General features: G+C 42.1%; 1 protein-coding gene across 1 annotated transcript in view; it reads right to left on the reverse strand.

The window, feature by feature from the left end:
* NOTCH4 (notch receptor 4) overlaps nt 1-11,459 on the reverse strand; it is a 75,992-nt gene extending 64,533 nt beyond the window's left edge. The window contains exon 1 of the mRNA XM_044305390.1: nt 11,321-11,459. Within this exon, the coding sequence (XP_044161325.1) occupies nt 11,321-11,435 (115 nt within the window). The 5' untranslated portion in view covers nt 11,436-11,459. The remainder of the gene's footprint in view (nt 1-11,320) is intronic.
* Nucleotides 11,460-12,927: the final 1,468 nt, after the last annotated feature.

Genomic DNA, 12,927 nt, shown 5'->3' on the forward strand with positions numbered 1-12,927 from the left:
ATATAATAGTTCTATAGTGTGCTCAAATAACAGCGCTATACAGTGTCTATAAATTAGTGCTATAGTGTGCTCAAATAACAGCGCTATACAGTGTCTATATAATAGTGCTATACTGTGCTCAAAAACCAGCGCTATACAGTGTCTATAAATTAGTGCTATACTGTGCTCAAATAACAGCGCTATACAGTGTCTATATAATACTGCTATAGTGTGCTCAAATAACAGCGCTATACAGTGTCTATATAATACTGCTATAGTGTGCTCAAATAACAGCGCTATACAGTGTCTATATAATAGTTCTATAGTGTGCTCAAATAACAGCGCTATACAGTGTCTATATAATACTGCTATACTGTGCTCAAATAACAGCACTATACAGTGTCTATATAATAGTGCTATACTGTGCTCAAATAACAGCGCTATACAGTGTCTATATAATAGTTCTATAGTGTGCTCAAATAACAGCGCTATACAGTGTCTATATAATAGTGCTATACTGTGCTCAAATAACAGTGCTATACAGTGTCTATAAATTAGTGCTATACTGTGCTCAAATAAAAGCGCTATACAGTGTCTACATAATACTGCTAGTGCGCTCAAATAACAGCACTTTACAGTGTCTATATAATAGTGCTATACTGTGCTCAAATAACAGCGCTATACAGTGTCTATATAATAGTTCTATAGTGTGCTCAAATAACAGCGCTATACAGTGTCTATATAATAGTGCTATACTGTGCTCAAATAACAGCGCTATACAGTGTCTATATAATACTGCTATAGTGTGCTCAAATAACAGCGCTATACAGTGTCTATATAATAGTGCTATAGTGTGCTCAAATAACAGCGCTATACAGTGTCTATATAATAGTGCTATACTGTGCTCAAATAACAGCGCTATACAGTGTCTATATAATACTGCTATAGTGTGCTCAAATAACAGCGCTATACAGTGTCTATATAATAGTGCTATACTGTGCTCAAATAACAGCGCTATACAGTGTCTATATAATAGTGCTATACTGTGCTCAAATAACAGCGCTATACAGTGTCTATATAATAGTGCTATACTGTGCTCAAATAACAGCGCTATACAGTGTCTATATAATACTGCTATAGTGTGCTCAAATAACAGCGCTATACAGTGTCTATATAATAGTGCTATACTGTGCTCAAATAACAGCGCTATACAGTGTCTATATAATACTGCTATAGTGTGCTCAAATAACAGCGCTATACAGTGTCTATATAATAGTGCTATACTGTGCTCAAATAACAGCGCTATACAGTGTCTATATAATAGTGCTATACTGTGCTCAAATAACAGCGCTATACAGTGTCTATATAATAGTGCTATAGTGTGCTCAAATAACAGCGCAATACAGTGTCTATATAATAGTGCTATACTGTGCTCAAATAACAGCACTATACAGTGTCTATATAATAGTGCTATACTGTGCTCAAATAACAGCGCTATACAGTGTCTATATAATACTGCTATAGTGTGCTCAAATAACAGCGCTATACAGTGTCTATATAATAGTGCTATACTGTGCTCAAATAACAGCGCTATACAGAGTCTATATAATAGTGCTATAGTGTGCTCAAATAACAGCGCTATACAGTGTCTATATAATAGTTCTATAGTGTGCTCAAATAACAGCGCTATACAGTGTCTATATAATAGTGCTATACTGCGCTCAAATAACAGCGCTATACAGTGTCTATATAATAGTGCTATAGTGTGCTCAAATAACAGCGCTATACAGTGTCTATATAATAGTGCTATACTGTGCTCAAATAACAGCGCTATACAGAGTCTATATAATAGTGCTATAGTGTGCTCAAATAACAGCGCTATACAGTGTCTATATAATAGTTCTATAGTGTGCTCAAATAACAGCGCTATACAGTGTCTATATAATAGTGCTATACTGCGCTCAAATAACAGCGCTATACAGTGTCTATATAATAGTTCTATACTGTGCTCAAATAACAGCACTATACAGTGTCTATATAATAGTGCTATACTGTGCTCAAATAACAGTGCTATACAGTGTCTATAAATTAGTGCTATACTGTGCTCAAATAACAGCGCTATACAGTGTCTACATAATACTGCTAGTGCGCTCAAATAACAGCACTTTACAGGGTCTATATAATAGTGGCATACTGTGCTCAAATAACAGCACTATACAGTGTCTATATAATAGTGCTATACTGTGCTCAAATAACAGCGCTATACAGTGTCTATATAATAGTGCTATACTGTGCTCAAATAACAGCGCTATACAGTGTCTATATAATACTGCTATAGTGTGCTCAAATAACAGCGCTATACAGTGTCTATATAATACTACTATACTGTGCTCAAATAACAGCACTATACAGTGTCTATATAATAGTGCTATACTGTGCTCAAATAACAGCACTATACAGTGTCTATATAATAGTGCTATACTGTGCTCAAATAACAGCGCTATACAGTGTCTATATAATAGTGGCATACTGTGCTCAAATAACAGCACTATACAGTGTCTATATAATACTACTATACTGTGCTCAAATAACAGCGCTATACAGTGTCTATATAATAGTGCTATAGTGTGCTCAAATAACAGCGCTATACAGTGTCTATATAATAGTGCTATACTGTGCTCAAATAACAGCGCTATACAGTGTCTATATAATAGTGCTATACTGTGCTCAAATAACAGCGCTATACAGTGTCTATATAATAGTGCTATACTGCGCTCAAATAACAGCGCTATACAGTGTCTATATAATAGTGCTATACTGTGCTCAAATAACAGCGCTATACAGTATCTATATAATAGTGCTATAGTGTGCTCAAATAACAGCGCTATACAGTGTCTATATAATAGTGCTATACTGTGCTCAAATAACAGCGCTATACAGTGTCTATATAATACTGCTATAGTGTGCTCAAATAACAGCGCTATACAGTGTCTATATAATAGTGCTATACTGTGCTCAAATAACAGCGCTATACAGTGTCTATATAATAGTGCTATAGTGTGCTCAAATAACAGCGCTATACAGTGTCTATATAATAGTGCTATACTGTGCTCAAATAACAGTGCTATACAGTGTCTATATAATAGTGCTATACTGTGCTCAAATAACAGCGCTATACAGTGTCTATATAATAGTGCTATACTGCGCTCAAATAACACCACTATACAGTGTCTATATAATACTGCTATACTGTGCTCAAATAACAGCGCTATACAGTGTCTATATAATAGTGCTATACTGCGCTCAAATAACACCACTATACAGTGTCTATGTAATAGTGCTATACTGTGCTCAAATAACAGCACTATACAGTGTCTACATAATAGTGCTATAGTGTGCTCAAATAACAGCGCAATACAGTGTCTATATAATAGTGCTATAGTGTGCTCAAATAACAGCGCTATACAGTGTCTATATAATAGTGCTATAGTGTGCTCAAATAACACCACTATACAGTGTCTATATAATAGTGCTATACTGTGCTCAAATAGCATCACTATACAGTGTCTATATAATACTGCTATGCTGTGCTCAAATAACAGCGCTATACAGTGTCTATATAATAGTGCTATAGTGTGCTCAAATAACAGCGCAATACAGTGTCTATATAATAGTGCTATACTGTGCTCAAATAACAGCACTATACAGTGTCTATATAATAGTGCTATAGTGTGCTCAAATAACAGCACTATACAGTGTCTATATAATAGTGCTATAGTGTGCTCAAATAACAGCGCTATACAGTGTCTATATAATAGTGCTACACTGTGCTCAAATAACAGCGCTATACAGTGTCTATATAATAGTGCTATACTGTGCTCAAATAACAGCACTATACAGTGTCTATATAATAGTGCTATAGTGTGCTCAAATAACAGAACAATACAGTGTCTATATAATAGTGCTATAGTGTGCTCAAACAACAGCGCTATACAGTGTCTATATAATAGTGCTATAGTGTGCTCAAATAACAGCGCAATACAGTGTCTATATAATACTACTATACTGTGCTCAAATAACAGCGCTATACAGTGTCTATATAATAGTGCTATAGTGTGCTCAAATAGCAGCGCTATACAGTGTCTATATAATAGTGCTATACTGTGCTCAAATAACAGCGCTATACAGTGTCTATATAATAGTGCTATACTGTGCTCAAATAACAGCGCTATACAGTGTCTATATTATAGTGCTATAGTGCGCTCAAATAACAGCGCTATACAGTGTCTATATAATAGTGCTATAGTGTGCTCAAATAACAGCGCTATACAGTGTCTATATAATAGTGCTATAGTGTGCTCAAATAACAGCACTATACAGTGTCTATATAATAGTGCTATACTGTGCTCAAATAGCAGCACTATACAGTGTCTATATAATAGTGCTATACTGTGCTCAAATAACAGCGCTATACAGTGTCTATATAATAGTGCTATACTGTGCGCAAATAACAGCACTATACAGTGTCTATATAATAGTGCTATAGTGTGCTCAAATAACAGCGCTATACAGTGTCTATATAATAGTGCTATAGTGTGCTCAAATAACAGCGCTATACAGTGTCTATATAATAGTTCTATACTGTGCTCAAATAACAGCACTATACAGTGTCTATATAATAGTGCTATAGTGTGCTCAAATAACAGCGCTATACAGTGTCTATATAATAGTGCTATACTGTGCTCAAATAACAGCACTATACAGTGTCTATATAATAGTGCTATAGTGTGCTCAAATAACAGCACTATACAGTATTTACATAACTACATAACATATACTATAATGTGCTCAAATACCAGTGTCTATATAAAACAGCACCCAAGTAATACCTGCCCTCAGCCATTATTTGGGATGGTCTTGTAAGGAGAGTTACCGGCTATCCAGAATCGCCCCCCTCCCCCACACACTTATTCATTGTAAGGCTCACATGTATTACTTTACAGCTCGCGTATAACTATTCATATTGTATTGTACGGAATCATTTACCCATACGCTGCGCCCTGATGTTTTATGTGGTGCGGCGGGGACCAGCTCTACACCCCGTGTCCTGTACTGCTGGGTTATTTGCATTGCATAGTCTATGTGCTTTAGTGACCATGTTTCGATCTCTGGTGACACAGTCCCTCTATCAGATGGATGTAGTGACATAAGGATCCTCCAGATAAGCAAGCTTACAAATCAGAATCCTATGGGTGATAAGAAGACATAGCAATGGCACAAGCATAATAGCACCCAACATAAGGGGTCTGTGCACATGACAAGAGTAGAGAGGGATGTGGAGGGTGGAGGCCAAACGCCTTCCTGTTGTCTTCCTGTTTTGTGTGTGAACTACGTAAACAGAGATACTGAGGTTCTATGGATATAGAGATGTCCTATGGATACAGAGGTTCTACGGATATAGAGAGGTCCTATGGATATAGAAAGGTTCTACGGATATAGAGAGGTCCTATGGATATAGAGAGGTCCTATGGATATAGAAAGGTTCTACGGATATAGAAAGGTCCTATGGATATAGAGAGGTCCTATGGATATAGAGATGTCCTATGGATACAGAGGTTCTACGGATATAGAGAGGTCCTATGGATATAGAAAGGTTCTACGGATATAGAGAGGTCCTATGGATATAGAGAGGTCCTATGGATATAGAAAGGTTCTACGGATATAGAGAGGTCCTATGGATATAGAGGGGTCCTATGGATATATAGAGAGGTTCTACGGATATAGAGAGGTCCTATGGATATAGAGAGGTCCTATGGATATAGAAAGGTTCTACGGTTATAGAGAGGTCCTATGGATATAGAGAGGTCCTATGGATAGAGAGGTCCTATGGATAGAGAGAGGTATAATGTATATAGAGAGGTATAATGTATATAGAGAGGTCCTATGGATAGAGAGAGGTATAATGTATATAGAGAGGTATAATGTATATAGAGAGGTCCTATGGATATAGAGGTATAATGTATATAGAGAGGTCCTATGGATATAGAGAGGTATAATGGATATAGAGAGGTCCTATGGATATAGAGAGGTCCTATGGATATAAAGAGGTCCTATGGATATAGAGAGGTATAATGGATATAGAGAGGTCCTACGGATATAGAGAGGTCCTACGGATATAGAGAGGTCCTATGGATATAGAGAGGTATAATGGATATAGAGAGGTCCTATGGATATAGAGAGGTATAATGGATATAGAGAGGTCCTACGGATATAGAGAGGTCCTACGGATATAGAGAGGTCCTATGGATATAGAGAGGTATAATGGATATAGAGAGGTCCTATGGATGTGTAGATCTAGGAAGCGCCAACATCAGGGCACTCACCCGACACGGTCACCAGCCTTGCACGTTATTAGACCATGGATTTAAAGAGGATTTAGAGAATTTGTGCTAAAGTAGTTCTGGTTGTTCCTAGGCCAAAATTTCCAAATCTGCTGCATGTCAATTATGTTTGTGGTTTTACCTGCGGATTTCACGGTTTTCAAACGAAAGGTGAGATCTGCGCCGAAACCACAACAAATCCACATTAAAAAATTGTGGTTTTTGATAAAGTTTGGGTGCAGAAATGCAAGGAAATTCGTGCAGCTCTTCTGCGCATTCACCCACCCCGTGTGCAGGTACCCTAAAAAGTCTGCAATGCAGCTTTAGTTTATCTCTACACAGCAGCGCCCCCGACCACACACTGCACAACTGCTGTCAGTGATGGACTTCACCACCATGCAAACCAAGCAAATGCCTAGTGCCCCATAGATTAGGAGGCCCCCTGCTGGCCACAAGTGGTTGACAGAAAAATAACTAAAGGGGTGGATATACAGTATATCTGGGCAGAAAGTTCAGCTACAACGGAGTTCAAGGTTTGAAGGGGCCCCTCCCAGCTGTATTGCAGTAGCAAAAGTTCCCAGGTTGCTCTGCTAAGCGGATAGTGGGGCCTAGTGGTCTTACAGGGTGGAGCTTAGTGGGGTGACAGGGTGGAGCTTACCTGTGCGCCATGGTGGAGCTTAGTGGAGTGGCATGGTGGAGCTTAGTGGGGTGGCATGGTGGAGCTTAGTGGGGTGGCATGGTGGAGCTTAGTGGGGTGGCATGGTGAAGCTTAGTGGGGTGGCATGGTGAAGCTTGGTGGGGTGGCATGGTGAAGCTTAGTGGGGTGACAGGGTGGAGCTTAGTGGGGTGGCATGGTGGAGCTTAGTGAGGTGGCATGGTGGAGCTTAGTGGGGTGGCATGGTGAAGCTTAGTGGGGTGACAGGGTGGAGCTTAGTGGGGTGGCATGGTGGAGCTTAGTGGGGTGACTGGGTGGAGCTTACCTGTGCGCCATGGTGGAGCTTAGTGGGGTGGCATGATGGAGCTTAGTGGGGTGACAGGGTGGAGCTTAGTGGGGTGGCATGGTGGAGCTTAGTGGGGTGACAGGGTGGAGCTTAGTGGGGTGGCATGGTGGAGCTTAGTGGGGTGACTGGGTGGAGCTTAGTGGGGTGACTGGGTGGAGCTTACCTGTGCGCCATGGTGGAGCTTAGTGGGGTGACTGGGTGGAGCTTAGTGGGGTGACTGGGTGGAGCTTACCTGTGCGCCATGGTGGAGCTTAGTGGGGTGGCATGGTGGAGCTTAGTGGGGTGGCATGGTGGAGCTTAGTGGTGCAATGAGAGCCCCCAGACATAATCCAGAAATGTAAAGGACCCTCCTGGCTGCTGTGCAGTGAAGCAGAGATAAAACCAGTGATGCGGTCCATTTAGACATAGAATTGGTGGTCTCGGCTGTGGGTGATTAGTAGATAGTGATATATCCCCCCTCCCCTCTGCTGATCTCTGCAAAAACACATTGTCTCTCCCTACTTACTGAGTGGGCTCTTCCTGGTGTGATGTAAGAACCATGTTCTCTCAGCCAATCAGAGGTCTCCTCCCCTGCAGCTGCATCTCCCTCCTCTCCCTCCCACCGTTCCGGTATGGCAGTGCTCCCCAAGCTCTTGCTCCTGTAGCTCCTTAGCTTGTGCGGTTCTAAATGCTATTGTGTCCTAATGTCCGCGGCGGTCAGAATATTACTGGAACCATAGAACCAGCGGTGAAGACTGGACATGTCTACATGTGTACCGCCATATACAGCATGCCCTAAGATGCAGATTGTTTTCTCCACACCATGAGAACAGGCGTTTATGAAAGTATACAAGTGATAAATCTGTCACATTCAGCCCAACGTTGATCCAGAAGAAGCAGAAATGACCATTATGGAGGCATCTGCCGAACTCTCATATTGATGGTAATATTCCTTCCCGAGTCCAATATGGAGATTGGAGAATAGCTGCAGAAATATACTGCGAATGGTCTGTAACGCCAGGCGCTATACGATAGGCCCAGGACCCGCCACATGGGAATGCACCATTTGGCTCTATGACCGAGCAGACGTGTGGTTCAGGACTCTAGGAAAGCTGGGTGACAATCCTTGAAGAATAATGGCTGCCCCTAGACTAATAACATTTCTAATGAGCAGAAGTATTTTTTTTGGTTTGTAATCTTTTCAGTTTATTTTCTCCCCCGATCCCGCTCTGCACCTTCTGTGTGATGACTTCCTCCTGTCACTTCTTGCACTTAATTTACTGCGTCTGAGTCTGCTCTGTACTATTTCTGGATAGGAGCAATGCTCTGCAGCTGCATCCTGCTCTGTCCTTCCTGCTGTTCCCGCATACACCGAAGACACTATTCATCCAGTAGTTACGTGCTCCCTCCAGACGCCTCCATTACTGCAACATACACAGGAGCTGCACAACACTGGGCACCAGATATCAGGTGTATTGTAAGGGAAGGGGTACTGTGCAGAGTGGTACAGATATCAGTTGTACTGTAAGAGAAGTGGTACTGTGCAGAGTGGTACGGATATCAGGTGTAATGTAAGAGAAGGGGTACTGTGCAGAGTGGTACGGATATCAGGTGTAATGTAAGAGAAGGGGTACTGTGCAGAGTGGTACGGATATCAGGTGTATTGTAAGAGAAGTGGTACTGTGCAGAGTGGTACAGAGATCAGGTGTATTGTAAGAAGTGGTACTGTGCAGAGTGGTGCGGATATCAGGTGTATTGTAAGAGAAGGGGTACTGTGCAGAGTGGTACGGATATCAGGTGTATTGTAAGAGAAGTGGTACTGTGCAGAGTGGTACGGATATCAGGTGTATTGTAAGAGAAGTGGTACTGTGCAGAGTGGTACGGATATCAGGTGTATTGTAAGAGAAGTGGTACTGTGCAGAGTGATACAGATACCAGATATGAGGTGTATTGTTAGAGAAATAATACTGTGCAGAGATTTACAGATACGAGATTTCAGGTATATCATAAGAAGTGGTACTGTGCAGAGTGGTACAGATATCAGGTGTATTATAAGGGAAGTGATACTGTGCAGAGTGGTACAGATATCAGGTGTATTATAAGGGAAGTGATACTGTGCAGAGTGGTACAGGTATCAGGTGTATTGTAAAAGAAGTGGTACTGTGCAAGGTGGTAAAGACACAAGATGTTAAAGAAGTGGTACTGTGTGGTAAATACACGATATGAGGTACATTGTAAGACGTGGTACTGTGAGAGTGGTATAGAGAACATATCTGGTGTATTGTAAGAGAAGTGATACTTTGCGGGGTGTTATAAATACCATAAGTGAAGTGTATTGTAAAAGAAGGGGTACTGTGCAGAGCGGTGCGGATATCAGGTGTATTGTAAGAGAAGGGGTACTGTGCAGAGTGGTGCAGATATCAGGTGTATTGTAAGAGAAGGGGTACTGTGCAGAGCGGTGCGGATATCAGGTGTATTGTAAGAGAAGTGGTACTGTGCAGAGTGGTGCAGATATCAGGTGTATTGTAAGAGAAGGGGTACTGTGCAGAGCGGTGCGGATATCAGGTGTATTGTAAGAGAAGTGGTACTGTGCAGAGTGGTGCGGATATCAGGTGTATTGTAAGAGAAGGGGTACTGTGCAGAGTGGTGCGGATATCAGGTGTATTGTAAGAGAAGGGGTACTGTGCAGAGTGGTGCGGATATCAGGTGTATTGTAAGAGAAGGGGTACTGTGCAGAGTGGTGCGGATATCAGGTGTATTGTAAGAGAAGGGGTACTGTGCAGAGTGGTGCGGATATCAGGTGTATTGTAAGAGAAGGGGTACTGTGCAGAGTGGTGCAGATATCAGGTGTATTGTAAGAGAAGGGGTACTGTGCAGAGTGGTACGGATATCAGGTGTATTGTAAGAGAAGGGGTACTGTGCAGAGTGGTACGGATATCAGGTGTATTGTAAGAGAAGGGGTACTGTGCAGAGTGGTGCAGATATCAGGTGTATTGTAAGAGAAGGGGTACTGTGCAGAGTGGTGCGGATATCAGGTGTATTGTAAGAGAAGGGGTACTGTGCAGAGTGGTGCAGATATCAGGTGTATTGTAAGAGAAGGGGTACTGTGCAGAGTGGTACGGATATCAGGTGTATTGTAAGAGAAGGGGTACTGTGCAGAGTGGTGCAGATATCAGGTGTATTGTAAGAGAAGGGGTACTGTGCAGAGTGGTGCAGATATCAGGTGTATTGTAAGAGAAGGGGTACTGTGCAGAGTGGTACGGATATCAGGTGTATTGTAAGAGAAGGGGTACTGTGCAGAGTGGTGCGGATATCAGGTGTATTGTAAGAGAAGGGGTACTGTGCAGAGTGGTGCGGATATCAGGTGTATTGTAAGAGAAGGGGTACTGTGCAGAGTGGTACAGATATCAGGTGTATTGTAAGAGAAGGGGTACTGTGCAGAGTGGTGCGGATATCAGGTGTATTGTAAGAGAAGGGGTACTGTGCAGAGTGGTACAGATATCAGGTGTATTGTAAGAGAAGGGGTACTGTGCAGAGTGGTGCAGATATCAGGTGTATTGTAAGAGAAGGGGTACTGTGCACAATGGAGGAAGGTAAGATATTCCTGGTATGTGCAGTGTACGAGAAGCTATACTGTGCTATGTCTTTGCCTCCCGATCACGAGATTTATACTTTGTCTGGAGCAGATCTGACTTTTCGATGATCCTATATTCCTGCTCCCGTCTCCCAGCTCTCGAAAAACTTTTCAACATGTCTTCCGCCATCTCCGCTATTCCTGTCCTGACCCATCACCTTCACATCCTGCTACTTGTTTTCCTCTGCTACCGACAATCCTCCATTCCGTCCGTTCTCCCCTCACCCACATTTCCAAAGTGAGCCCCCATACTTGCAGGCAGGTGGCCACTGTGGATGACCACTACTGCACAGCGTGGCCATAGTTGTGCCACCTCACTTTTCTGCCCAGTATACGACGCGACTTACCGTTGCAAATTGTCAAAGAAGTCAGAGCGAAAAATGTCCAAAGGGTGCCCATCCTAGCAGGACGTATATATTCCAAGGCAGGACGGTTCTCACCAACGTGTAGGCATCTCACCATGCCTCCCAGCTCCACACAGCTCCTTCCCCATCATACAATAAGAGAATGAGTGAGGTCAGATGCAGGAAAGTGCCCCCCCATCCTATATCATTATAGGACAAACTGCACCCTGTTAACTTCCTGACTGCAGACAATAGGGAGAGCATGAGAACCGAGCCGGCAGGAGGGGGTGGGGTGCGAGGGGAAATATTACTCTGCTACATATCTCTTATATTGATGGGAAGTGTAGGAAATTCTAAGCTCTCGTTGGGTAGTAAAGAAATATCGCTGCTACACGTTTGTTACTCCTCCACTGCTCACTAAACCTTCGGCCTCTTTCACACGACCTTATGGATTTTTCGGTCCATAAAAAACGGATGACGTCCGTGTGCATTCCGATTTTTGCGGAACGGAACAGCCGGCCCCTAATAGAACAGTCCTATCCTTGTCCGTTATGCGGACGATAATAGGACATGTTCTATCTTTGAACAGAACAGAAAAACGGAAATACGGAAACAGAAGGCATTACGTACCTTCCTTTTTTTTTTGTCGGATCCATTAAAATGAATAGTTCCGTATACGGAACATAAACAGAGAAAAAAAAAAAACGTTTGTGTCAAAGAAGCCTTCTTCTGATAATTCAGTTTCCTTCAAGACGTTTGCACCTAAAATTATAACGCCGCACTGAGCAGTAAAGTATTTTGTATGTTCCTTCAAGGCGAAGATGTAGTAAAAGCTATGTTGCGAAAAACATGGCAGCCATTACTGCTCCTGCTCTGGTTGTCACTCACCCATAACCCCTGAATGGAAAGTGTGCTTATTTATACAAAGACACTACCTTCCCTTCATTCTCACATGGCTACAGAGCATTTAAGGAGGCGCAGAGTCCTGTAAAGAATGATCGCAGACTTAACGGCTGAACAGGTGACTTTTCTTTTATAACAGTGGTACAAACGCTTGACGGTTATGGATCACACGGATAGGCACAATATGCATTCTGGTTGCAGGTCATTCTTCATGATACAAGATGCTCAAAGGTTACAAAGATAAACTTCTATGGACAACTTCTAAGTGGTCCTCTACCAGTATCGGGGAAATGTGCAATACTCCACAAGTACTTGAAGGGTCATGTTCTGCCCAATATGGCTGCTGGCTTTTAAACCTCCTATATTGCCACTCTGGGTCTTTGGGAGGCTACTCAAAAGATGACCGAGCTGGGTAATTGTTAGGACATTAACCAGGAACCATACTTTCAACAAAGTGTGGATCAATTGTACAAGTGATTATAGGAAACGCTGTTGAATAGGTTATTAAAGAAAAATGCCTCTTTCTCCACTATCCTCCTTCCAGCGCTGATCATTCAAACTCAGTTCACTGCTAAAATCCCTCTTGAGAATCAGACTTTGCTCACTGAGGGATCATGTTACAGCTGCTGCCAATATAAGTGTCATGTACTTACCTGTCTGTACTTCTGCAGCAAGTCTGGCCTCCGCCAGCGTCACTCCATCGCCCT

The sequence above is a fragment of the Bufo gargarizans genome, chromosome 9 (assembly GCF_014858855.1).
Source record: "Bufo gargarizans isolate SCDJY-AF-19 chromosome 9, ASM1485885v1, whole genome shotgun sequence".
Lineage (NCBI taxonomy): Eukaryota > Metazoa > Chordata > Amphibia > Anura > Bufonidae > Bufo > Bufo gargarizans.